At 52.3% G+C, this 26,868-nt stretch overlaps 1 protein-coding gene and 1 pseudogene across 8 annotated transcripts in view; one reads left to right on the forward strand and one right to left on the reverse strand.

Moving 5' to 3' along the window:
- The window catches only part of Cdh23 (cadherin related 23), a 373,574-nt gene that overhangs the window by 131,270 nt on the left and 215,436 nt on the right, over nucleotides 1–26,868 (forward strand). For all 7 annotated transcript variants that reach the window (XM_023718494.1, XM_004623978.2, XM_023718498.1 and 4 more), the window contains exons 7-8: nucleotides 23,075–23,269; nucleotides 26,419–26,547. In XM_023718494.1, coding sequence (XP_023574262.1) covers nucleotides 23,075–23,269; nucleotides 26,419–26,547 — 324 coding nt within the window. The remainder of the gene's footprint in view (nucleotides 1–23,074; nucleotides 23,270–26,418; nucleotides 26,548–26,868) is intronic.
- LOC101591424 lies at nucleotides 10,525–11,248 on the reverse strand (annotated as a pseudogene). The gene has a single exon (XR_001117174.1). The product of XR_001117174.1 is annotated as a transcription factor BTF3 pseudogene (transcript).

Here is a 26,868-nt window from a genome sequence, read left to right on the forward strand (position 1 = left end):
GGGAAGAGCGCTAGGAAGGGGGTGTGCAGACACTGTCCCTACCCATGGGTGGTTCGTTTTTTTTTTTTTTTGCTACCAGGAGTTGAACTCAGGACCTTGCACTTCCCAGGCAGGCGCTTATGCCACTGAGCTATCTCCCCAGCCCAGAAAGTTTGCTTTGACCCCTGTGTTTCCTTAATGACCAGAGGTTCCCACTTTGAACATCTGGTGTTGTCCTCACCAGTGCGTGTTCATTATGTTCCCCGATGGGATACTGTCAGCAGGCAGCCAATTTCTGTTTGCTCCACATGGAGGGAGGGGCAGCTTTACATGAGCCCCCAAGGGTTCTAGTACACTTTTAGGGACCACACACCGAGTTTGTTTCCATTTTTTCACTCATTCAAGAAACACATAAACCTGTGCCTGCAGGTGACCGGGGCCATGAGGACACATCAGGTAGACAGGAGCTCAAGCCAGCCTCTGGTCAAGGCAGGCCTCTCTGAAGGCAAATGAGCAGAGGCTCCAGGGAGGGGAGCACACACTGCCTTAGGGTGGCAACTCTTGAGGTGAGGACAGAGCTGTTGCAAAGGCCACCGTCTACCTGTAGGGTGACAGGCAGTGCCAGGAGAGCATGTTGGGTGCTTAAGACCCAAGGGAAGTGATAGGTTCTGGCCTTAGTATAAATTGCTGAATTATTATGGTGGTCATCTAATATGGCTGAAGCCCTTAAAACAATAGCCTGTCTTCCCAGAGACCACCTTCCCCCTTCTTCTCCAACTCAGCCCAGGGTGCAGTTGCCTTGCACCTTTCCTGCTGCCTCAGGGAAGACCCCCCCCCAGTCAGCTCCTCAGGTCTATCTAAATATCCCCTACAAACTCCACCCTGGCAAAAGGTCATAAAAGCCTCAGCCTCTCTTTGTTCCAACTCAGGGAATCCCTTATCCTCCCCAGATCCTCTTGGTGTCCTCCAAGATAATAAAGCCCCTTTCCCTTTTTCCTTCTGCCTGTTCTCTGCTGCAATGCCATCACACTATTGAAAACCTATTAGGAAGTGCCTGGGAGAGATCAAAAGCAGAGGGCCTTGGAGTCTTGTGTGGTAGGATTTCACACTTTTCTATCTGAAGACTTTGTTCTCTACTAATATTTTTTTAACTGACACATAGTAGGTGTGCAAACTTACAGAATACTGTGTGATATTCCAATGTGCATACATGATGTGTAACACTCTGCCCAGCCAGCTGCGTATCTGTCGGGCCGGTTTCAGGTAAGGAGGAGCCAGGAGCCAGTGCATGGCAGCGCCTTTCTGGTCAGACCTCCTGATGCTCGTCACTGCTGTCTCCAGCCCTTGTAGAAGGTGAGCATCGTGAGAGTAGGTAGCTGTTGGGGTCCCTGCACTATCAGTGGGGTCTGAAACACAGCAGGCTCTCAGAAGTATTTGCTGAATGAATAAAAGGGAGAAACTTCAGAGCTGGGACTTGCTAACATCTTACTAAATGGGAAGATGAGATGGTTAGAAGATGGCATCATTTGTTTAAATCAGGATGTTTTTCCAATACCAGTGTAATACCTGGCACCAGGGTGGGCTGTACAGATACACGGACCACAGTGAGCAGTGACCCCCTTCACAGAAGCTTGCAGAGCAGTGGGGGAGGCGGGTGGTAATCAAAGGCATATAATTGCCAAGAGAACTTGGAGCCCAAGGACAGACAGAGGCAAGGGTCACAGGGGGCTTGGTTGACATGAACAGGTGAAGGAGGCCCCAGTGGGGGTGAAGATGAGGAGACAGTTCTGGCCAATAGACAGCACAGGCAGCCACTCAGGGACATGAAGCCCCAGCTGCTATAAGGAGGTGATGGGTGGAGGAGGCCTGGATGGCAGGAGGAAGGTAGAGAGAGGAGAGGAGAGGGAGCCAGAAAGATGCTGGGCCAGGCTGCGCAGGCTGCAGAGGGAGCTCTGACTTCAACCCTGAGGTCTGCTGGAATCCAGGGTAGGGTTCTTGAAGGAAATGGACAGGGTTTGGCAGCCCAACTGGAAATGAGTGCCACAGAGCCCCTCCCACTTCTGAGGAGTCTGGTGCAATTTAAATGTCGTCTTAGATGTGTCTTCCCAAAGCTTGGGCCACAGTGTGGCAGTGTTGACCAAGTGGAACCTTTAAGAGGAGGAGCCTAGAGAGAGATCATTAGGTGCCCTTGGGAGGGTCTACTGTTGGTCTACAAGAGTTATAGTGAGTGCCCCCATGTGCTGTCCCCTCCTACATGGGCTACTTACTTCCTTTGCCACTTGGCAGCCAATGGGGCCCTCACCAGAGGTTAAGTAGATAGGGCTGCCACACGTTGGACTTTAGCTTCTGCACAGTGAGTTAAATAAAATACCTATTTTTCTGGTGTTCCATAATAGCAACCTAACACAGGGCCAGAGAGGAAGTGGGTCCTAGTGATGAGTCCTGAGGTGATCCAGAAAAGAGAAGACAGTGAACAGGGAGGGAGAGGAGCAGGCTGCTCTTTGGGAAAAGACACCCACCGGGTTGGTTTCTGGTGAGTACCAGATGCCAGGATGTTGTGGTTTGTGTATAGTTGTCCCCCCAAAGCCTCATGCAGTCTTGGGGCAGCTTCTGAAGTTTGTGATTGATTATTGTGGGTGTGGATGCTGCACCTGCCCTGGGGCAGGTAATTTGCATTTCAATGTAAGGAGGAAAGAGAAGTTAGCTGTTTGAGCTGCTGCTACTCCTCCTTTTCTGTTCTTGCTCTTTGTCACCACCATGAAAGATTGCTCTCTGCCATGTGCCAGGCTGCCTTGTAGCTAGCTGAGTATGGACTGAAACCTCCAGTTACTGTGAGCTAAATAAACCTTCCCTTCCTTCAGTTTGGGTGTCGGGTATTCATCCCAGCAACGAGAGAAGAAAAACTGTGACAGAATTTGGTACCAGGAGTGGGGTCACTGCTTTGGCTAAACCTGACCAGGTAGATTACTAGCTTTTGGGAAGAGATAGGAAAGGTTTGGAGATGTTGCCTACTTGAGAGCTGAATCAGCTTTGGCTTTTCTGTAGGGGAGATTCTGATTAGAGCTCAGAAGACCAGAAGGCTGATGGAAAGCCGGCCTGTAAAGACCAGGCTGGGGAGGTTTCTGCTGGGAAGGACTGCATTGGCTGTTAGACTCCAGATCATTTCTGTTTTGACTGGGCAAAAAAATTGTCTGCATTTTGCTCATGTCCAGTGACTGTGCCTGAGAGTGAGTTTTAGCATGGCGGACTGATTGATCTTTCAAAAGATATTTCAAAGCAGCCAAATACTGGGGTGGTGGCATGGCTGTTATTTGGAGCTTTTAGTCAGATTTATGTTGAGAATCAAGAGCAAGGAGGCCAAAAGGAGGATTCAAAATGTGAGTTTGGCCAGAAAGGAATCTCCAGTAAAGCTGTGGACTGCAAAGATAGAGCTGAGAGGATTTCCATTGCTGAGAAAAAACAAGAAAATGGACAAGATGGTCTGAGGGCATCATTCAAGGTGACAGGTCTCCGCCCTTTGTAGCCTCAGAACGGCAAAGGTCAGGGACTCGCCTTGAGGGGAAAGCCACTGAGCCCCATGTTCCAGAATGGTGGCAGTGGCCACACCAGGTTCCAGAATGGTGCCAGCATGGAGAATTTATTCCCAGGAATTAGGGTCAGAGTGCTCAGAGATCCAGGCACTTGACTCTTACAGCCAAGAGAGAGGAAAACCTGGCTAGTGCTCCAGGTGGTGGCAGACCTTGGCATCATCCACATGGCAATTGTTTTAGGCGCATGCAGAATGCAGGAGTTCTGAGGTTAAGAAGGCTTCCATGTAGATTTTAGAAGAAGGCCTGGGAGGCCAGGGAATGTGCCCCTGAGAGGTCAGTGTGAAAAGCCTATTCAGTGGAATCCCCAAAAGTTTGGAAAAGCCAGGAACGTGTATCTTCTAAGGGAAACTGCAAGGAGGGAGCAAAGCTGGCCTAAGAGAGATGCCATGCAAGCTACAACCATGAGTGCTGTAGGGGTGAAGCCATGTAAGGACTTAGGAGCTCACAACTCAGCGCAGACTGCTTTGGATGTCCCACATGGAACTGCAGGACTTACTGTTTGCCCTGCTGGATTTTGGACTTGTGTTGGTCCCAATGCTTGTATCCTGCTGTGTGTACCTTTTGGAATGGTAATGTTTGTCTTGTGCCTTTGAATGTTGCACAGTTGAGAGTTTGCCTTGAATTTTGGAAGAGACTTGGGACTTGGACTTTTCAGCAATGCTGAAACTGTTGGGACTTTGGCAACTCTTAGATAGAGATGGATTAGAATGGCTTTTGCATAAAGGGATGTGCATGAGTCTTTGGGGATCCAGGGGCAGAATGTTATGTTGAATGTTGTGTATAGTTGTCCTCCAAAGCCTCATGCAGTCTTGGCAGTTTCTTGAGTTTGTGATTATTGTGGGTGTGGGTGCTGCACCTGCCCTGGGCAGGTAACTTGCATTACAGTGTAAGGAGGGGAGAGAAGCGAGCTACTGGAGCTGCTGCTACTCCTTCTTTTCTTTTTTTTGCTCTTTGCAACAACCATGAAAGGTTGCTTTCTACCATGTGCCAGGCTGTCTTGGAGCCAACTGAGTATGGACTGAAACCTCCAGTAGCTGTGAGCTACATAAACCTTTCCTTCCTTCAATTTGGGTGTCAAGTGAGAGAAGAGTAACTAAGACACAGGGCAAGCCTTCTATTCATGGCCTGGGGCCACAGTTCCCAGCATGATTTGGAGTTCGTTCTTAGCTGTGCTGAGGCCAAGGCATCCTTGAGACATTCTTGTGTAGCTGTCAGTGACTTGTTTGGGACCCAGGGACTTTGGTGGAGGTGGGGGTTCCTGAACCCCCTTGGCATGCCTGACTTGCGCCCAGAGGAGAGGCCACAGGGCAGGCTGTCAGGGCCTGGCTGCCACTCCCCCAGCCTGCCTGCAGCCTGTCAGCTGAGTGGTGACAGAGTGCATTTCTCCGCAGGGTAATAGATTTGGGCTCAGCAGTTGGCTCTAAGTGCTTTTTGCCCTGACGTTTGGAATGCGCACTGGGGGCAGTGGGAGGTCTGGACTGGGGGAGGGAGCCAAGGGGACAGGGAGCCACAGCCTGCTGTGTGGCTGAATAAATACATGCCTGCCCGACAGCCCTGCACCTCACGTCACACGCAGTCACCAGGCAGTGGCAGGGACCGTGGTTATAAAGCAAAGTGGAGGAGTGTCCTTGCATAAGTGTGGGGTGGTAGGTGGTTTGTGGGTCGCTGCTGTAAAGCCAGCAGCCCCAGAGAACAGGAATATCTCAAGGTCCAGGTGGGCTTAAAGTTCTTTCTATATGTGTCTTCTTTGTCTTCCCTTCCTGCATTCATCAGAGATCCTGGCCAGAGGCACCAGCACCTCTCCAAGTATAGGACACAAGGACAGGCGCTGTAGCGGGCCGGCAAAGCCCTACAGACCCTCGTCTTGGGGACCCAGGAGGAAAATAGTGTGAACATGTTGCCCTCCCACAGGTCTCTGGGGGCATGATGCCAACCCCTGCTAAGGAGGTAGTACATGTACACAGGGAAGAGGAAGAGGTTTTGTCCCAGCTTAGTACCTTGGGGTCTCATTTCGTTGTCTGGGGAACTACTTTTATATGATAAAGACTTAGTTTAGAATCAGTTATTAGGCTGCAGTGCCTGTTCCTATGCATAGGCCACTGGCTTTGCCACATCAGGAAGTAGCCTGAGCTGAAGCCAAACCCTCCAAGAGCTCTTGAGAAGCCAGCTACGAGCCTGACTAGACCTCCGTCTTGGCTCCACAGAAGTGACATCCTGCCTGCAGTCACCATAATTGATAGCTCGTGAGGCAGAGACAGTAAATAATTGTTCCACAAGTTTCAAGAGCGAGGGTAATTAGTACAGTTAACAGTGTCAGGTGATTAATTGGTTCATTCAGCATCAGAGTGAATGAGGAGCAGGCAATGGGAGAGGGGGCTGGGCCCCAAGGCCCAGCTGCAGGCTGCAGCCCCTCTCTCAGCTAAGACCCAGCCTCTGGAGCGGCAGCTGATGGCCAAGGTGTTGGCCCAGCGAGGAGGACTCCTTGGACCAGTTAGAGGGCAGGGCCCACCATGTGGGTCATACTGCAGAAGCTCCAGGGAGAGCAAACTGCTTAGGTTTCCAAGTTGTCATCTGTTGGCCAAAGGCCAGAAAGCTGCTGTGAGTAAAGGATTGGTCGGTTCTTGCAGGCCTGGAGAGGTTTGACTGAGTCGTGGAGTTTGGGTTGCAGGGGCCCCAGAGAAGTCCTTTCATCCATCTCCTGGCTGCTAAGTAGAACTGCTCTTGGGTATCCCCATCAGGAGGGACAGGGTCCTATTTTAAAGTCCTCCCTGGGAAGACCTCCAAAAAAGGACCCCAACAGCTTTCACATCACAGACCAACCACATAGAAGCTGCTTCAGTGTGCTGGGTCAGGAATCCTGAAACTAAATCTGGACAGTTCACTGGGATTGATTAGCACTGCCTGCCCTGAGCAGAACGGGGAAAGCGGCCTGTGTGCCAATCACTTTTGAATGTATACCCATCTCAGTCCTTCAGGCCAGTCTTCTGCTTTCTTCCAAGATGGTCTCTTAGGATCTTGCTTATTGCTCCAGAGAAGCAAAAATAGTCTTGCTATTTGTGGATGCTTTGGGAGGACCAACCTCAGTCATGCACCTAATATGGGGGTCTCTGTGTCTGGGAGGCTCTGAGGGAGGAAAAGTGGAAGCCGAGCAGTGTGGAGGAAGCTTCTTCCTCCACCACCAGCTGCACCCCCCCAGCCAAGAAAGATCCAAAGGCTCAGTAGTCAGAGCAGAAAACATATACATATTTGCAAGCTACAATACAAACGAGCGGCAAACCTAATGATTCGTGATTATTATTTGAAGGGTCCCACTGTTACAGATTTATTTGTCATTTCTTGTAATAACACCGACGGTAATGAATTCATTTGTATTAATGTGAGTGTCATGCGGACTTCCGTCGAAATTCCACATTAATTAATGTACCATTAAAACAAAGTGTCGCCCAATTAATATCAAACGGAGGTGAGACTGCCAGGGTCCTCTTCATCAGGGCTTCATTTGTAATTCATGGTGTTAGCACCCTGCTTAATGAAAGGCATTTGCAATTCCTACCTTGTTTCCCCTGCCTTCTGGGGGAAGGCCAGTGGGCCCCCCAGCTGCCTGGACCCAGAGGGGGAGGGGCAGAAAAGCCATTGCCCTGGAAACCAGCAGCGGCGGTTGGGTGTGTAGTTGGAGCTTCCTACCCAGCTGGTCATCACCTTGACCCACAAGGAGCCTCCTGGTCCGGGTGCTGCTGCTAGGTTTAGAGAGAGGCTGATTTGTGTTTTGGTCAAGTCTGGTTTTGAGTGATGAAGCTGTGGCTACCCTAAGGCCCTCACTCCTCCAGCAGGGGGCATCTGAGATTCTGGTCGCCATCTTTTCTAGCGGCCAGGCTGATGGTTACAGTCTGCATGTGCCAGACTTAGGGTGTCCCTTAAGCTGGAGTTGCGCTCAGTAGACCTTGATCGGTCAAGCATAACGGACCAAGGAACTGGACCCTGCCCTGCCGGGGTCCCTGTGAGGAGCCTCAGCTCCATCTCGGGACAGTTTTGAAGGACAGCACAGCTGGCATCTTCTTCTTCCAAGGTGGTCTTCTCGGGTGGGTGCAGCTCCATGGGGCATCCCCACCTAGGCTTCAAGATGTGAGGTTGCCTTACCTGGCCATAATGAAGCAGGTCACAAGGATGGCAAGTGCCCCCCGCTCCTGAAGGCCAGGTTCTGGGCTCAATGTCGAAGGACCTCACAGGTGAGGAAACAGACTCGCTGAGCTTGAGCATTTGCCCAGGCCACACAAAAGTGAAGTAGGGGAGCAAGACAGGGACCTGGAATTGTCCCACTGGTGCTTGGGGTTCCTGCTGCCCTTGCGGGGCCGGGATATCAGAGGCCTCTGGGTTCCTGGCCCATGAAGCCCTCACCCTCCTCAGAACGCCCTCCTCTGGCTGAGGGTCCTGGTGCCCAGGCCATGCTCTGGGCCCTGGCACAGGACAAGCACCTGTGACTGATGCAGGGTATTTTAACCACGATGGTAGCGTGCATTTTGGTGGACAGCCAGGCTCTGAAGCAAAGGAAAGGGAGAGAGAATGAGCTTACTGATTTTCACTTCAGAATGTGCTGCTCCTGTATACTCTGAAGATAGCCACAGAGCTGGCTTTGCAGCAGGACAGCCTCAGGCTAGATTTCAGAAAGAACTTACAGTTCTTACGTGGAGATCGTGTACTTGGCACCTCTGCTGCACAGACAAGGATCTGAGGAGCTAACGCAGGAGCCACACCGACCTCAGTCCTCCTCTGTTGTCGGGCCCAGGGCTCCCCACACTGCTGCCGTAGGAGCTGAGAGGCACATGGTTGGGAACCTTTCTTCCATCCTCAGGGACGAGGTGGGAGGCTCCACGGAGGAAGCACAGAAGTGGGTGGGCATATGCAGTCTGGAACTGTGACCATCTGAGTGAGCACAGCCAGATCCTGGGGGTGCCTTGGGCTCTCAGCTTTTCTGTCTGTCCTGTGGACTCGGTGACAAGGTGGTGCTTGCCCTCCCTGGTTGGAGATGACAGTTCCTCTGGGAGTATGAGAAATGCTGAGGCTGGCAGTGGCCTGGCCCTGGGGCTTTCTTTGGGGAGGGCACTGGGGATCGGGATCGAACCCAAGGTCCTCACACGGAGCTACATCCCCATCCCCTTTTTAAGAAGAGTTTTTAGTTTAAGATAGAGTCTCACTGAGTTGCCCAGGGTAGGCTACACTTTACAGTCCTTCAGCCTCGGCCTCCCAGAGTTCTGGGATGACAGACATGTGCCGCCACACTTGTCTCGGGCTCAGCAAGGCTCCTCTTTATAAGTCCCTTTGGTGCTGACTCCATCATGTCCCAGGGGAGCCAACCACCACACTGCCAGCTCTTGACTTTTTCCTGTCAATCCTGCCTTTGGCCACCTACTGAGGCTTATTTTCCCAAGCCCCAGGCCCCATGGGTCTCCCTGCTTCTCTTCTGCGACCAGGTCCAGGTCCCGGGCTCAGCCAGGCCCCTGTCTCCCAGTCCTCACCAAGCCCCTCTTCTGTCCTATAGCTGTATCTGAAGCCTTCTCCGACTTTGCCAGCCCTGTTAGCCCCCTGGGCACCAAGTGACACATTCCACTTATCACAGTGCCTGAAGGGCCGGCATGGTACGGAGCAGCAGCAGCCCTGGGGAAGCAGGGCTTGGGAGAGATGGAAACACCCTGGGCCTGCTTCTTCACCAGCCCTTCTCCTCCACAGTCTACCCAGGGCTGGGGACAAGAGGAACAAGGGTGGGAGGAGCCCGAGGGACTGGGGAGGAGGGCCAGCAGAGAAGTTGCATTGCTTGAGCTGTCTCCCAATTCAGAATTCATTTATTAGCAGCAGCTTCCTGAGGATGTAAGGCCCGCCCTAAGGAGATTTCCATATTCATTTTATTTAACATGATTCATCATGGTGAGAGGGAGTGAATGAGTGTGGGGGCTGGGAGACAGAGTGCCTTGGGGATGGAGGTGGGGGTCCCTCACCACCCAGCAGGTGCCCTGAAGCAGAGCAGTGACTTCAGCCTTCGGAGCTACTGGCCATCATTCTGGACCTCCCACTGCAGGCCACACAGTTTACCAACCTTTGTCTGTCCACATTTGTACCCTTAACCCTTATACCTGCCTCCTGAGGGAAGAGCGTGGCCATAGAACCTAAAGTTTGTTGAGCACCTATTATGCCTCATAAAATAACCCAATGGGGCAGGTTCTCCTGTTGTGTCCATCTCACTGTCAGGAGACTGAGGCTCAGAGAGGCTGCCTAGCTTCTCTGTAGTCATGTAGCACATAAGGGGTGCAACCGGGATGCCAGCCACAGGTTCCCTGGTGGCTTTGCTCCCTCACAGCTCCCCTTACGTCTGTCTTGCTTCACTTGAGCACCAGTTTTGCTGTTGGGAAGATGAAGAAAATGAGTGCGACCGGCATGGTCTCCCGCGGTGTTGCTCCCTAAACGTGTTCGAAAGCAAGGAGAGAGCCTGACAGGTCTGAACTGGCTCCTCCCCTTCCAGCACTTTCCTGAAGACCCCTGACACCTGTCACCTCTGAATTGGAGCCCATGGATAGCCCACATCACCAGGCAGCACGCCTAGCTGTGGTTAGTGGTCCCTAGCATTTAGCTGGGATGACAGGACCCAGCTTCTCAAGGTCACCTGGGCTGCCCCTTGCTCCTGGCCTTGAAGACAGGGTAGGAACACTGCCTACTTCACAGGTCACTATGTGAATGGTACAAAATAATGGTCTTAGGCATTTCCAACAGGACCTGACACGCGGCAGTCCTCAGTAGACGTGAACTGCTGCTGTTACTCTAGACCCATGAAAGCCTTTTTTTAAGAGAGGCACCATCCATCCATCAGTTGCCCTTTACAGGACCCCCCTCATGCCCTAGACCCCGCGTCCCAGGGTTCAGGACAGTGTCTTGTGTGCAGCTGACCCAGGCTATTTTTTTTTTTTTTAATGTGTTTCAAACTTTATTCCCAGGCTTCTCCAGCTTAATTGGCTGCAAAGAATGAATTGTATGTAAGCAAAAACTGAAAAGAGCTGCAGTGTCCAAGGGGCTTGGGCTTAAAAAATATTAGAGATCTAGATTTTATCAGATCCATAAACAAAAACAATTTTAAACAGCAGTCAATATAAAATAGCAGCTCCCAGTAATTTCTTCCAAGTTTGATCTTTTTCAGAAGCTGACTTAGTTCAGTTTGCCTCATTCTTAGAAGCCTCATCAAAATTCTCCACAAGATCTGGAACCTCATCATCATCCTCTTCTCCAGTAGCAAGCGGTGCTTTTCCATCCACAGATTGTGTGGGCAGAGCTTCAGCCAGTCTCCTTAAGCTAGTCAGACTGTCTGCACCAAGCTGGTTCAAGGTGCTGGGTAGCATTTCTGTCAGTTGTTTCGTCTCAGCATGGCCTGTGATGGTGAAAGTGTTGGCTGCCAGAGAAGCCTGAACTTTTGGGTTCTTGAGGTGGATAACTGTTCCCTGGTTTGTAAACATATTCACCTCTTCAATACCAGAGTTATTGTTTACCCCTAACTTCTTTAATGAGAACTGAAGTTTTTTATCATCTGCGGTGGCCCTTCTATGAACCACCTTCTTTCTGCAAGCAGTTCCTTTCCCACCAATGCGCACTTGTGCCTGCAGTTTGGCGAGTTTTTCCTGGTTCATGATAGTTTCTTTCATCTTGTTGGAGTGGATATGGGGCAGCATGGGGGACTAGGGCTGGTGCTCAGGGCGTCTCGGGCGGACCAGCTGAGATTAGGCGCACACACGCGGGGACCCAAGATGGCAGCTAGAGGCGGTTTTTTGTTTTTTGTTTTTTGTTTTTTTTTTTTTTTTTTTTTTTAAGACAATTCTGCCATAGGTTATGCCCTTCTCCCTGGATTCTTTTCTTGGGAATTTCTGCCACTGCAGGAGGATGCGAACATTTCCTTTCTAACCTTTGTTTTCTGAATGTGTTTTCCCACTATCGGGTTGAGTATACCGTATCCAAAATGGTTTGGACCAGAAATATTTCAGATTTTGGAATATTTGGATAATTTTGGGATAACCACATAAATGTACCATTTCAGATTTCAAGTGTTTGGTGTAAAGATTCTAAACTAATGAGCCTGTATTAGGTCATTTATCTCTACCCCAGCTCTGTGCAGAAGGCAGGTTGGGCATTACTGTGCCCATATCCTGGATGGTAGAACTGAGGCAGCTGATATCCCAGGGACACCCACAGTGCCAGGATATGAACTAGAGCTGGGGATGGTTATGTCTGGATTTTTCCTAGTTGGACCAATGGGTTTGAAATTAATAGTCGGGGCCAGGGAGATGGCTCAGTAGAATAAGCGCTTGCTTTGCCTGGCAAGTGCAAGGGCCTGAGTTCAATCCCCAGTTCCTCTTTTTTTTTTTTTTTTTTTTTTTTTGGTGGAACCTGGGATTGAACTCAGGCGCCAGGCAAGCACTTCTACTGAACTATCTCCCCTGCTCCCAGTCCACAGTTCTGGTTCTGCAAAAAAAAAAAGGATGAGCAGTTAATAGTCACCCATTGGATCCCTCTTCCTTGGAAATCAGAAGCTGGTTGGACAAGATGACACTCCCAGCAGCCAATCAGACTACTTGACTAGGTTGGGACACAAGTGAGAGGATGTGAATCTGGTCAGCCAAGGACTGGACTCCCCACTTCCTGCCTGCTTTCTCAGCTACTTTTGTCACCCCCTACAGAAGGTGGGAGGGAGGGGGTTACGCTTGGCATTGAAAGTAGCTTGTCGTGGAGCTGCACGGCCATCAGATCCTTTGTTTGCATGTGACCACAGCCTGCTGCCGGACAGGTCTGCCAGCTGTGTGCTGTCCCTGGTGCCTAGTGCCCTGTGCCACCCAGTGCTCCCACTACATTTGCTGGCCAGCAGATGAGATGGTGCGAGCCGTGCCAAGACGGCTGAGGGAGATTTCCAGACTCGGCTGCCATTGGTGAGCTGGAGTGGAGACATGGAAAATCACTCTGCATCACCTTGGTCTGAATGGGGAAGGGGCTGGGAGCATTTCCCACCCAAGTGTCACTCCTGGCAACAGAACACATCTCTGAGCAGAAGGGAGGAAGCTCCACACACCCGTCTGCTGGGGCTGCAGCAGCCCCCCACATCCAGCGTGCCAGGAAATGGGGGGGGGGCGGCGCAAAAGCTTCTCCCACAGAGGGAGGTGACATCTGACCCGAGGAGTACCAGAGGCAATGAGGTGGGAAAGATGGAAATACCTTGTGAAAAGGGCCAGAGATGAGGCTGGTGTGTAGACCGCTCTGGGCAGAGATGAGGGGCGCTGTGAACATGGAGACAGAATGCCTGATCACTCTTGGGACGTCCGGGTCTGGAGGTGTTGCCACAGAGGTGAAATCAGAGCCAGGGTTGGTGTTTGAGAATGAAACTGAGGATGAAATGAGGGTTGAGTACTGCGGGCAGTGGCTGTCCAGGACCTGTTGTTACAAGGGGCCAGGCTGGAAGTTAGGAGGCCACTCAGATGTCCAGCCACAGGGATATACATTGGTCTTCACTTTTCTATTAATTTTTATCAAAGTAACGTATGTATGAGTTTAGAAGTCTGATGGTACAGCTTGGCCCTGCTCCATCCGTTCCCGCCCTGAGACAGCCTCCTTCAGTGTCTGGCACTCATCTAACCCTGCATCACATGCTTACAAATCGTACAGCTTTCAACATTATGGGTAGGCTTTCCCACGGCGAAGAATGAGACTGCGCAGGCGCAGCCCTCCCACCTCGTCTCCCTGCGCACGTGTACCCACGCTGCTCTGAGCGATCCCTGCCCTTCCTCCAAACATAATTGTATCCCTCCTTTTAGCTAAAATAGCACTTAGCATATATATTATAATTATATTTCCTCTTCTGTTTTCCCTAGAATTAATAATCTCTTTTTTGTTTGCTTACTGTTCTTTGAAACTGTCGCTTACCCATCTCTAAATATTCTGGAATAACTAAATACCTCTTCTTCGTAGGTTAAGAGTGTATGATTTTTTTAAAACATTGGTTTGTATTTTTCTTGGCTGTATTGTCTCTGGAGGACCCGTCCTCCTGCCTCAGTCCGGGTGAGTGGGTCTCTGATTTGCTTGAAGGTTAAGTGGCGAAAGCTCAATGTGGTGTGCACGTGGGGAAAGAGGAGTCACTCTGAGAATTTCTTTGCCTTGCTTCTGTATTGCATCCCCTGTGCCTTGGGTTATGTGTTTTCGTCTTCGTTAATTTGTATTCTCAATATTGTCATTTTGCTGGAGTATACCCTTCAGTAATTTCCAGGAAAAGGGTTCATGGGAAAAATTTTATTCTCACTTCTCTGAAAACTATGTTCTATGCTGTATTTGTTGATCGTTTGTCTGGGTATAGAAGTCTGAAATAGAAATCATTTTCCTCATAATGTAAAATTATTTCCTTCTTTGTGTTTCAGTATATAATGTTGCTATTAAGAATTTTGATGGCATCTTTTTTATCTTTTACGTCTTTATTTGGTAAAGGGCCTCACTACACAGCTTGGACATTTTAGGGATACTCCTGTCTCAGCCTCCCCAGTGCTGGGATTACAGGCGTGCGCCACCACGCCCAGTCCCAGGGTCCCGCACAGTGTGCAGTACTGGGGATTGATCCCAGGTCCTTGTGCTTGCTAGGCAGGCACTCAGACCTCTAAGCTATCTCCCCAAACCTTTGATGTCATCTTGACTCCTGATCATTTGTATGTGGCCTTCTGTTTTCCCTCTAAAAGTCTCTAGGATGTTTTCTTACATATTCAATGTTTCAAGATGTCGTGGTTTTATGCCTCTGTGTGGTTCGAGCTCATAAACCCCTGGTGATCTCTTTCAATGTGAGACTATGGCTTTAAATGTTATTTTGTGGATCATTCCTCCCTGTTCATTGAGTATTGGGTCTTTCTGAACTGTTCTGATTTTCTTTTCTCCTCCATGTTCATCTGTGACTTTGTTGTACTTCAAAGGAATTCATTTCCCAAGCCATCTGTTGAGTTTTTTCTTTCAGCTGGGCCCTTCCTCCTCTGGGGTGTTCCTCTTTCAAGGAAACTGTCCTGCTGTCACAGTGTTAGAGGCCCTGGTTTTCTTCTCACACTGAAACCTCTTCCCCAGTGGAAGTGAGCCTTAGTCGTCTCGTCACCTGTAAGACCAACTTCACATTTAGCTGCTGGCTTATATCCTGTGTGTGTTTGGAGCAGGTAAAATGAGGACTGCTTGTCAACCAGAGGCTTCATTTGGGGGTGACTGGGTAAAGACCTGGCTGGTCCTTTGAGGGAACCCCAACCTGTTACTATTTGGGTTTTCTCTTGCACATATCCTGCTAGACTCTTGGTCTTCCAGGGGCTCAATGGTTGAAGTGCCTGGTGTGGCTGGGAGGGGTGCAAAGTTGCAAGGCTACACTTTATTTATGTCTCTATGTGCAGGGCTGGTCCACCGCCCAGCCTGGAGTCCAGATCCTGCTGAACCCAGCCCCTATGCAAAGGAACCTTCTGTCTTCTGCAGGAGTTGAGGAGGAGCTTGAGACTCCACCTCCCTTTTGTAAAGACTTCCAGCCAGTCTTCCCACTGTCAGCCCTGCCCTGCCCTGGACCTGGTGTCTTCATGTCCTGGGCTTTTCTGGGCTGTGCGAGGCAGGCCTTAGCCGCAGCTGCAGCCTCAGCCTCAGCCTCCTTGTCCCTGCAGCAGGTTAACAGGCCCGTCTGTTTCCACCTTCCAGAATTTTGTTGATGTTTCTCATCTGCTGTTGTCTCTTCTCTTGTTCTTTTCGCCCTTGTGGATTTATGCATTTTTAATTCCCTTATTGTCATTTTGGTGAAAGGTTTGGACAAACCCAGAAATAAATGGATGTGTTCAGTCTGCTGTGTTTACTGGAAAGTTCCCATTCTTTTATAACATTTATCGAACACCGACTATGGACAAGTGACCATGCTAGAAGGGAAGAAGCAGCCAGAGAGAGAGGAACAAACAGGAAGGGAAGGATGAAGAGTGAGCAGCAAGGTGGGGGTAGCAGGAGTCCAGGGCCCCTCCCGCAGGTCAGTCTGGCCCAGTCAGGAGTCAGGTGGGCGCTAGGTGAGCTTTTGGACAAATGTGTCCTAGTGGTTCTGAAAATCACCGCAAAGGGGGAGGGACTCGGGTGGAGGGAAGCCAAGCTGCTGCAGTGGAGGCCCAGCAGCTGGAGAGGCCAGCCCCCCAGGCTTCTAGTGAAGTATACCACAGCCCTTTGGGGCTTCTGCCCACGGGTCTGGCACCTCTGCCAGGCAGCCTGCATGGGCTCTGAGAGCCAACCTGGCACCTTTTAGAGCCCAGCCTATCATCTGAAAGAGAGGAGGTCCACATTTAGGGGAGAGACGCTGTGAAGTTGTGTCTGTCCCTTCTTCTGGGATTGTGCACACAGAAGTGTGTCCTACGCAGGGTTGGAGTGGGGCCTGAGGCCGCCATCCCAGGGCCTCGTCCTCCTTGCAGGGTTCCCAACACGGACACCACTCTGTGTTCTCCAGTGGTGCCCGTACATGTCTTCTCTGCTCTTCCAGACAGAAACGCTGCCTGCATCTTCCGTAGGTGCATCTTCACCTCCTGCACAGTTTCCCACAGCTGGAACGCCTTGGAACCAGCTGAAACCTCAGGCTGACACCGGCCAAGGCACCGTGGCCCCTGGAGTCACCGTGAAAAGCATCTTCCCTGGCATTTGGTCGAGCCCAAACACGTGTGCTCCCCCCTTGCCAAGGGAGGCCTTGCTCAGAAAGCTCTGGTTTCTGCTCTTCCTTGTACAAGAACCCGTGCCTGTATTCTCAGTGAAAGTGGGTGATTTTAAGATCTCCCTTCCTTCCAAAATTCCTTGTGAGCCGAAGCTCCTGTCCACACCGGCTTCCCTAATCCGCACAACTCAAGAGACCCCTCTCTAGCTGGGCCTGAGGCCTAGGACCAGGAGGGACCGAATATGAGCTCAGTGTCGCTACTTACAAGCTTTGTGGCTCTCGACAAGTTGCTTGTCTCTCTGAACTTCTAGTTCCTCCATCTGGGAATAAGAAGCGATGAGGTAAGATACGTACAAACCTGCAGTCCAGAGCCTGAGGAGGCAGGAGGGGCTGCGTCCGTGGGGACAGCCACTAGCCACCCGCCTTGGGGAAAGCTGTGAGCCTCTGAGCAATACCTAGGAGTGTCTGTTCCCGGTTCTGATCCAGTGAGGTGCCGGCACCTTGTCAGAACTCCATCTGTCAGGAATTTATTACTAATGCATTTTATAACAGGCTCTATAATAAGATATTAAAGACTGTGGCCACATCTAGCAAGCATTTCATAAATATTAATAACGCCTTTAGAGATAGCACCTATGGCGGAGACGCTTCAGGCTTTAGCTGGGTTTGGTCAAGGGTACAGAATTAATTTAACTGGGAGGGTCCACCGTGAATATGACAGGGTGTGCTGTCGCTTTTCTCTGCCTGTCTGCCTCTCCTTTCCTACTTGATCTTGGCACTTCTTTCCCTCAGTTGACAACTTGCCCTGTCTGACATCTCTTCTTCCCCCTTCTCTTAGCTCCTATCACCCAGCCCAGCCCCTCTCTCTTGAAGATTCTCTACCCCTTCACTTGTATTGTCCCTTTGGCCCCCACATTTGTCCCCTTCATGCTTCCCAGTCTGCTTGTCCTAGTCTCCTCTGTTCTCCCCCTCCCTCTCCCCGCCACCCCACCCCTCCTTCTTCCTTGACCGCTGTCCCCGTCTCTGTGTTCTCCTGCCTCTCTTCCTCCGGGCACCTCGTGTCCCCACCCCGTTCCACTGAGCACCCCGAGCCTCCTCTGGAGGAGCCCGTAGTGTAATGTGACTCACACTGCCCGGGAGAAGTGAGCTATTTATCATTATTATTAAGGAACAAGATCCCTTGCACGGCAGAACTTTCCCAGAGTCTATTCCCTTGTCACCCCAAGGAGCAGCAAAAAGATTTATTTGTCTCTGAATTGCACAGGGCGGCCCATTTACAGCGGGTCCATCAGGGGTGATGGGGAGCTTAAGTGGGAACTGGGAGAGGCAGGGGCGCTGGCCGCCCCGAGAGGGACAGACCTGCAGGTGTGAAGGCCTAGAAGGGGCTGATGTCCGCCCACCCATCTCTGCAGGCTGAGAGTCCATGATCAGGCTGTCCCCCACCCATGCAAATGCTGATCATTACCAGTGGCCCACATGGATCTGCATATTAAAGAGTACCTGGGGTCACTTCACAGGAAGAGGCAAGTATTCACTTCTACCCAGGCTGTTTTCTTCTTCCCGCGAACTGCTTCCCAGGCTCCTGTTTGGCAGGCACTGCGACCCCATTAGTAGTTGCAAAGGTTGGCCTGGAGCTTTCTTTCTGCAGCCATGCTGGGGTGTCAAAAGGGCAGAATCCCAGCAGGTGGGGTGGGTGAGCCTGGGGTAGAGCTGTGGGAATGAGGAATCCTTGCCCAAGGGTCAGGCATGTTCTGGGGGTATCATCATGTGGGAGCCAGGAGCCGCGACCCCTGGGAGGCTGTGGATACCAGAGCTGCACACAGGAAGGCCAGCATAGGTCGTGTCACACGGTGCACCAAGAGCAGAAGAGGAAGCCCAAGAGCAGGCCCCCCTCAGCCCCTCACCCTCTCTGTGCCATTCCCCTGGCTGTGAAACTATTTTTGCCTGCTCACAGCTGCTTCTCTCAGACTGTCATGGTGCCCACTCCAACTCTAACTGGATACCAAAGATCTTTCAGATTCCCACAGCAAATTTTGGTTTAATTTGCAAAGCCCCGTCTCATTGGCCCGCTTGGGTCAGGTGATAAGTCCTGGTCCAATCAGATGCGCCTGGGTCTGAGGTTGCTGGGTAGGAATGTGGCTGCCTAAATCCATCCCATGAGCAGAGTGGCCTGTAGAAAGAGCAGCTTTACTTAGAAGGAGGGCGGGTGGGGTGAAAAGGGCCTCTCAGGAGTCCAGGCATCTGATTTCCAGTCATAGCGGCGCTAGGAAACAGCTGCGTGGCCTGGAGCAGGACACACACCCTCTGTGGGCTTACGCTTCTCATCTGTAAAATGGGGAAATTGGACATGCTCATCTGCAAACTTCCTTCCAGGTGCTGCCCAGCGGCCATCCCAGCTTGGGGACACGTCGGAACTGGCCTTGTTTAGGGCTCCTCTGCCCCTCTTAGCCCCACCCCCCTTCTCACACAGGAGACCCAGCGAGGGTCTCGAGGCCCTACCGCTTCTTTTGCCAGACTGCATCAGCCAGGAATCAGTCAAAGATGTTTCCTTTCTGAATTCTTGTTTATTTTGTTTCATTTTGTCAGAGAGACGGTCTTTCCATGCAGCCCAGGTTGCTTTGATGGGTGATCTTCCTGCCTTCCTCTTCAGGGCCATGCTCCACTATGCCCTGCTTCTTTCTGATTTTTAAGGGGCCAAATTGTTCAAATTTATGGTGGAGAGACTGACTGGCAATTTACACTGTTTCTAATGTCATTCCCTTTTCAATGGGACTCACCTCACCCTGCCTGTTAGGATATTTTATTTCTGAAATAATTATCAGGACTGTTTGTCTGCTTAGTCCTGCCACATACCTGGCCCAGCAAGAAACATTACTTTTTTATGCTTTATCTTACATGATTCCTTCTCACAAGAATGCTAGGAGGTAGTGCTGTTAGTAGCTCCATTTTGCAGATGAGGAAACTGAGCCCAAAAGAGGTTTTATAACATATGTCAGGTCTCCCAGTAGAAAGACCTAGATGCGGGCTGGGGAGATAGCTCAGTAGAATAAGCGCTTGCCTGGCAAGCGCAGGGTCCTGAGTTCAATCCCTGGTACTGAAAAAAACAAAAACAAAAACAAAACAAAACAAAAAGTCTAGATTCAAAGTTGGGGATCGGACTCAGAGTTGTGCTCCTGGAACCAATATGTGCTGCCCACAGGAAACCCAGCCGCACCTGACCCTGCTCATGTGAAGGCTGCACACCTGTATGCACACCTGTGCATTCCCATGGAGAGGAGCTGGTGCTCCAAGAAACCCCCGGTGTGTGCTGAGAAATTGTCCCTACTTGGTAATTTCTCCTATGGAGCAGAGTGCGCAGGACCCAAGTGCAGCAAGTCAACGTTCTTTTCTCTCCCATAGTTGGATAGTTTGCCCCTCTAAAATGTATGCATGGCTCTTTGCCAGGGCAGTTTAAAACCTCTCCTAAGTTATGCAGAAATTAAATGTGTTTTCGCCACAGGGCATGAGGCATAATCTAGGAAGGTCAGGTGGGGAATCTCCCCTCCACGGGCTGCTGGGTCTTGCTCTTAAATCCTCTGATCTGATGCTCAGTGAGCCTTCTCCCTGGACCATGAGGTATAGCCGAGTGAAATGTCCTCAGCCTCCTGAGGCAGAAGCTGGAGAGCTGACATCTTACAGGGCCTGTCCCTCTCCTCTGTGTGTCAGCTTTGTGGGGTCCATCTGCCGCGGGGGGCTATGACATCCATCTGTGTCCATCTCTTGTTATAGGGGTCACAGCTCCACAGGGCACTTGTTCTGGATTTGGGGTAGCTGGCCCTGCCACGTGTGGACCAGCAGTCATGGCCGGCAGCAGGGCAAGGCCTGGGGAGCTTGGGCTCTGGGCTATGCACTGTGTTCACAGGTGACTATGTCTGTTGGGGTCCTGGCAGGGAAGCATGTATCTCCAGTGGTTCTAGTAACAGCATGGCTGTGAAGAGCCGGCGTAGGAAGAGGCAGCGTGTTGATCAGCTTTCCATGGCTATGGCAAAAGGCCCAAAAAATCAACTTGTAAGACTGATCTTGGCTCACAGTGTCAGAGTTTCATAGTGTGTGGCTAGGTGGCTTGGTTTCTCTGGGCCTGTGGCAGCCCAGGACATCATGGTGGGAGCCACGGCAGAACACATCTGCTCACCTCATGGAAGCCAGAAAGCAGAACAGAGAGAGGACGTGGGCAGGTTCCCAGTGTCCCCTGCAAGACAGAGCCCTGACCACCTCACCCCCTTCCTGAGCCCCTGCCTCCTGAAGGCTCCCAAGAGCTCCTCGGACTGCTGACTAGGCCCTTAACACATGACCCATAGAGGACATAGCAAGGGGCAGGGTGGGAGAAAATACGGGATACTGAGGCATAGGTGGGTTAGCAGGCGAAGGAAGCCCTCACTGCCCTCAGGACTGAAGGGAAGAGGAAGAAATGATGCCAGCCGGGAGACAGAGGGTGTGGGGAAGCTATACCCCGGCCGCGCCCTCTGACCCCTCCCGGCACCTTCCATGGGCAGAACTCAGCCGGAAGCCAGCAAGAAAGGCAGGGCCACGTGGATCCAGGGGGCAGAGAGATTAGGAGACCAACCCAGAGACACAGGGCATGGTGTGCTGAGGCCTGAAACCCTCACGCTTGTCTGCTCTGCCCTGGCCAGATTGCTGTCTTCTGGAGGGAAAAAGCATCTTTTCCCAGCAGCCACACTGGGCAGGGCAGACCCAGCAAAGGAAAAGCAACTTTCAGGGCCCAGAGGTTGGGGAGAGGAGAGGTTACTGGATTCAAGACGTCCAGATCACTCTGTGACTCTGGCAGGTAGTGTGTAAGAGCACCTCACAGCCAGGACGTGCAGCTGCGCCCTGTGCAGAGGGCACCGAGGAGTCTCGGTGAGCCTCAGGGGCCTCCTGTGGTCTGTCCCATATGCTCCCAGTGCACAGGGTGGTCAGAGAACAGCAAGCTGCAGGCCACACAATTCAGCCCAGCATCTGCCTGCTGGGCAGAGACCAGCAAGCTCAGGGAAGAACTGTAGCAGCTCAAGACTGGGCTCCCGGCGAGCCCTTTCCAGCCTCAACCCACATTTCCCAAAGGCAGAAACCACTCAGGCATGGCAGGGGGCACCGGTGGCAGCTCAGAGAGCAAGCAGAGACTTCGATGCCAGCAGTGCGACTCAGAGTCTCACGGAGGAGTAGGGAAAGAGTGAGTTCCAGGACTAGAGAGCCCTTCGTGAGCTTAAGGCCACGCACTTAGAACCAGCTGCACTTGAATTCCACCTCTGCCTAGCTTGGTCACTGGGAGCAAGTTACTTAACCTGTGCCAACTTTTTCTTTCTTTCTTTTCTTTCTTTTTTTTTTCCTATAACAGTGACTGAACCCCCCAAGGCTTCCACACTGAGCTATATCCTCAACCTCTTTTTAATCATGAGACAGGGCCAGGGAGATAGCTCAGTAGAATAAATGCTTGCCTGGCAAGCACAGGGTCCTGAGTTCAATCTTTGGTACCAAAAAAAAAAAAAAATCATGAGACAGAGTCTTGCTAAGTCACCCAGTTGCTGGCATCTGCTCAATCCAGGGCCTTCCTGCCTCAGCGTCTCGTAGTACTGGGATTACAGGGGTGCATCATCTTGCCTGGCTCAATGTCCTTTTCTGGGGAAGGAGGACAGCTGCCACCCAGAAAGCTGCTTGTTATGGAGCTGGTGGGTGCAGCCCATACACAGCACAGGGCGTGGCATCCAATAATTGCCACTTTTGTCTATGTGATAAGCCTTACTAGACTGCACGCAGCCCTTTCCTTGGCTGTGTCTGCAGCTCCCTAGATTATGGGTGAATGTGCTCTGCCATCGTGAGCAGGCACAGCATCCGTGCCCAGCCCTGCGCCATGAAGTTGAGAAGGGAAGGTTGAGCAGGGAACGGGAACAGGTACCCTGTGTCGGCTGAGCTGAGAGCTAACAGAGATCTCTGTGTGCTCCTGAAGGGTATTCGCTGAGCACCTGGCCCGTGCCAGGCAGGATGACAGCCCTGTGGCCTCCAGAGCGCTAGGCTCTGAGGGAAAGCAGGCACTGGCCGGTGGGAGCTCTGGGGTGAGAGCTACCGGGTGCCCTGGGACACTGGATGATGGGAGCGGGGATCTGGGGCGCTGGCCTGTCTGAAGGGTCTGGAAATCCTCCTGAAAATGTTGCCTTTAACCATATACACCCCAAGTCGGAGAGATAGGGGTCTGTGCCCATTGTGGAGGAGGGACAGTCACAGGAGGCTCTTGGGGCATGGGGATATGTGAGCCTCATAGGGATTCTCCAGGGTGGCAGATGCAAAGGCCCAGGGACAGCACATGGGTGCCCCTCCTGGCAAAGCCAGACAGCTCCTGTGGTGCCATCAGAGCCCCTGCCAGGCTCCTGGGGCACACACCTCCCACCTCTGCCCTTGAAACCTCCCTGACTTGAGAGTCCCAGCTGGGTGCTGCACATCCTGGGCCTGAGGCTTGGGCAGCCAAGGGGCACTTGACGGAGGAAGCGAAATGGCCAAGAAATGGGTTTGGGGACTGAAAGGCCCCTCGTCCAGGTCTCCAGGATGAGCAGATCATCTGTGGGATCAGTGCTCTTACAGCCGCCAGGAGGCCATCAAGGGAGGGTGAAAAAATAGCTACTGCATTTTAAATTGCTCTGAACCTTCTTGGAATGAAAATGACAGAGCCCAGGGTCTGGTTGGCTGGAGGGGCACAGTTAATGGGCTTCAGGGGATCGTCACGGTACAGGCAGCTGCTCCGGCTCCTGCTCACCCTTTCATTTGCTTTGCTTTCACCCAGAACACTCCCGTGGGGACTCCCATCTTCATCGTGAACGCCACAGACCCTGACCTAGGCGCGGGCGGCAGCGTCCTCTACTCCTTCCAGCCCCCTTCCCAGTTCTTTGCCATCGACAGTGCCCGTGGCATCGTCACCGTGATCCGGGAGCTGGACTACGAGACCACGCAGGCCTACCAGCTCACCGTCAATGCCACAGTGAGTCGCACCTGGAGCCCCATGCCCACCTCTTCCAGCCACAGAGTGAGAGGAGCCATGGTGACAGCTGTTGTCAGAGTCCACGCTGGGTCCCTGGCACGGTGCTGTGTTTGTATGGACTATCACTGTTAAACCTCCAGCAGCCCCACATCATGAGCTTTAGTAAGATGCCCATCCTCCAGAAGGGAACACTGAGGCACAGGGCACTGCAGACTTGCCCCTTAGACACTCACCTAGTCCAAAGGAACACGGTCACCTCCTTGAAATATGCGTATGGCAAGATGTCCTCTCTCCCCTGGGACACAGAGCAGAGGTGTCAGCCAAGCTGCGTCCTGACAGCATGCAGAAGAGTCTGGGCATCCTGGCCACAGCTCTGTACATTGGTGATGGTCCTGGAGCAGGGACAGCCATCTGTGCCTAGCACCCTGCCAGCCCCTGAAATCTTATGGAGAGTTGGTCCAGCACAGGGGAGGTGCCATCAGTCAGTCCATTTTACAGATGACACCATTGAGGCCCACATAGCTGATAAGGAGGGAGGGGAACAAGAACCCTAACCCATGTCGTCTGCCAGGATCCTAGTCTCCAGAACATGCAGCTGGGCCTTGGCCATCAGATGTTTTCAAGGCCCTGAAAGATGGGCAGGGCACTGTCCTCTTCCCTCCTCCTGTTGCTTCCATGGGACACAGCTGGCACCATTAGCTGGCAGCAGGTCAAGAGGCTGACCTGTCCTCTCCTGCCCCTCTGTTTGCAAGACTCAGACCAAGAGCAGACCAAACCATGGGAAGCCCCTTGAAGCCCAGGACCCACTGCCCTGGCCCCAGCACCCATTCCATCTCTGTGGAGCTACAGCAGAGGCTGCCAGTGACATGCACACTTTGTCGCAGCTCACAGATCCCCAGTCCTGGGTGCTGGGTCTGGACCCGCCAAGGGTCTGGTTTTGAAAGAAGGGGTTCCCTAGGCATGGCCAGAACACTAGAGACCCCAGAGCAGGAAATGCAAACTTCTCACCTGTCGCTGGCCCACTGGTCCCTGGGGAGGTCCCTGCAGAGGACACTCCCCCGCTTCTTCTCCCTCAGTGACCCACAAGAACTATGCGCTGCTCTTTATGAGGTTGACTTCTGGGATGGGGCTTGCTTTCTGTGCGCTGGCATGCAGCCTTCTACATGCCCCTCACTGCCCCTTCATCACCGAGCGTGGGGTTCTGTGTGCCCACACCTGGCCTCAGAACACGCAGCTGCTTGCCCTCTTGCTCCATGAGCCACTTGCCTAGGGATAATTTCCATCCACATACAAATGACTTTGGGACTCAGGAATAGGCCAGAGCCAGGCACAGGCAGGAATGTGGGTGGGCCAGGCCATCAAGAGGCCTGTGCTCAAGCTGGGGTGATGAATACGGCTAAATTGCTGTTAATCTCCCAGCAATCAGGCCTTGGAGCTTCGAGGAGGAGCAGGAGGGGCCCTAGACCTCTGAGGTAGATGGCCTTGCCAGCACTCCTCTAGGTGGACATCAGGAGCACCTCGGGGCTGCTGCTGCGCATTGGCTGCAGGGTCACAGCTTGTACCCACCAGCAGATGTGCCCACTGCCACGCCCTGTCCCCGCATCGGGTCCAAGGAGGGCTGGACCAGTCCTCAGTGACAGGAGCAAGGCTGCAGTCACACATGTGGGATGAGAGCAACAGGCACTGAGCCAAACAACAGCCAGCTGCCCACACAAGCCTGGCGATGGCAGGCGGACCGACTGGCCACTCGTGCCCAACAGGTCAGGACTGGCTGGGATGCCCCATGTGGCCTGCGTCCTTGGCTGAGCACTATCCTGTTCTGTCTGCTCCCTGCCCCCTGTGGCACCCACTCCCATCCCAGAAGGCCCTTCCTGAGCTGCCCTGAGGACTCCCACCTCCTGGGCTCCCCACCTCCATCTTACAGGACAAGGGCCCACCTCAGGCTTCTTGTCACACCCCATGTGGCACCAGAGGTTACAAGGATCTAACCCAGATACTGTCGCATCGCAAATCCCAAGCTGTGGGGCCCTGGGAGTCTTACAGCAGAGCCCTGCATCGCAGAGAAACGAGGGGGCTCAGGGAAAAGATATTCTTGGAGGATATGGGGCAAGCTGCTGTTAGGGTCCAAGCCAAGGCTGCTAAAGGCTAATTTTTATGCCCGTTTTTCAGTGTTGGCTACACCTTCCCCACCTGTGGGACTGGGCGGCTCACCTCCCTTTCTGATCGCCATGACCTCTCCTGGGCAGTGACCCCCTAGCACTGACCCAAGCATATGCAGTGCCTGCCACGGTGCCCAGGAGGAAATCTGTATGCAGCGGTGTGGTTGCTGTCACTTTGGACTTTCGGAATGCTGCAGCAGTAGACCATTCACCAGAGTCACCTCTGTGTTTAGGGCAATAGAACCTAGGCTTTGGGTTTTCTGTCTTGGTGAGCATTTATAGGACTGCATTTCCACCTAACGCTGGTGGTTGACACATTGCCTGTCTGGCCACGGCCACAGCAGGGTCCTGCTTGACTTCTCAGGAGTCCTTCCTCTGAGGCCCCCAAATGTCATAGGCCCTGGAGCTCCCCCTGCTGTTCGACTGGAGAAGTCATTTAACCCATAAGTCCGGAGCCTAAAGCAAGCATGTAGGTCCCAAGGTACCCCAAAAGGCCTTTCTTCTGAGGAGTCCCAGTCCTGGCCAGTGTCCTGCTGTCTTGGAAGGAGAGAAGGAAGTAGGTACAAGAAGGACTGTGTCCTGGAACTGAATACAGCAAAAGGGCTGAGAATGGGCCATCTGTACCCCAAGATAATCATCCCCCACATGGGACATCTAGGGAAGCCAGTCCAGGGCCAGGCTGGGGTCAAGAGCTCTGCCTCTACCTTAGCCATTTTTGGTAACAGCAGAGAAACTACCATTCTGTGGGCCTGGGGGTCCCTGCTAGTTTCCCTGCCCAGCTTACTGAAAGCACTTAGTGTTCTTGAGCCCCCTTATAATAAGCCTTTCCCTGCAGGAGGCTCATATATGTGTGTCGTGTGTGGGTCTGTGCTTATGTATGCATGTGTGCACTCATGTGTTTGTGCATGTGTGTGTGCATGTGCGCATGTGCACACACCCATACCCACAGCTTTGCTCAGCTTACAGCTGTGCCTCTCTTTGTCCTCTAAGGATCAAGATAAGACCAGGCCTCTGTCCACCCTGGCCAACCTGGCTATCATCATCACAGATGTCCAGGACATGGACCCCATCTTCATCAACCTGCCTTACAGCACCAACATCTACGAGCATTCTCCTCCAGTAAGAGCTTCCCTGGGCCCTGCGGGGCGGGGGGGCGAGTTGCTCCTGGGATTGCCTGAACCCAGTCCCTACGACGGCAATGATGCCAGTCCTGGACTTGGAACCTCCAGGCCCCTCCTGCAAGACACCTCACCTCCCCTGTCACCTCATCCCTGGAGAGCTCCACGTGGCATAGAACCAATCTTATTTTTCTTGTTGTAGAGACAAAATATCCCACACCCAAAGTTCAAGGAGGGAACTTCTGTTTAGCTCAAGGTTTATAGAGGCTGCAGCCCATAGTCAGCTGGCTCCAAGGCAGGATGGTTTGGTGGGGGAGGGGGG

This window comes from Octodon degus, unplaced genomic scaffold (genome assembly GCF_000260255.1).
Source record: "Octodon degus isolate 3935 unplaced genomic scaffold, OctDeg1.0 scaffold00005, whole genome shotgun sequence".
In the NCBI taxonomy this organism is placed as follows: Eukaryota; Metazoa; Chordata; class Mammalia; order Rodentia; family Octodontidae; genus Octodon; species Octodon degus.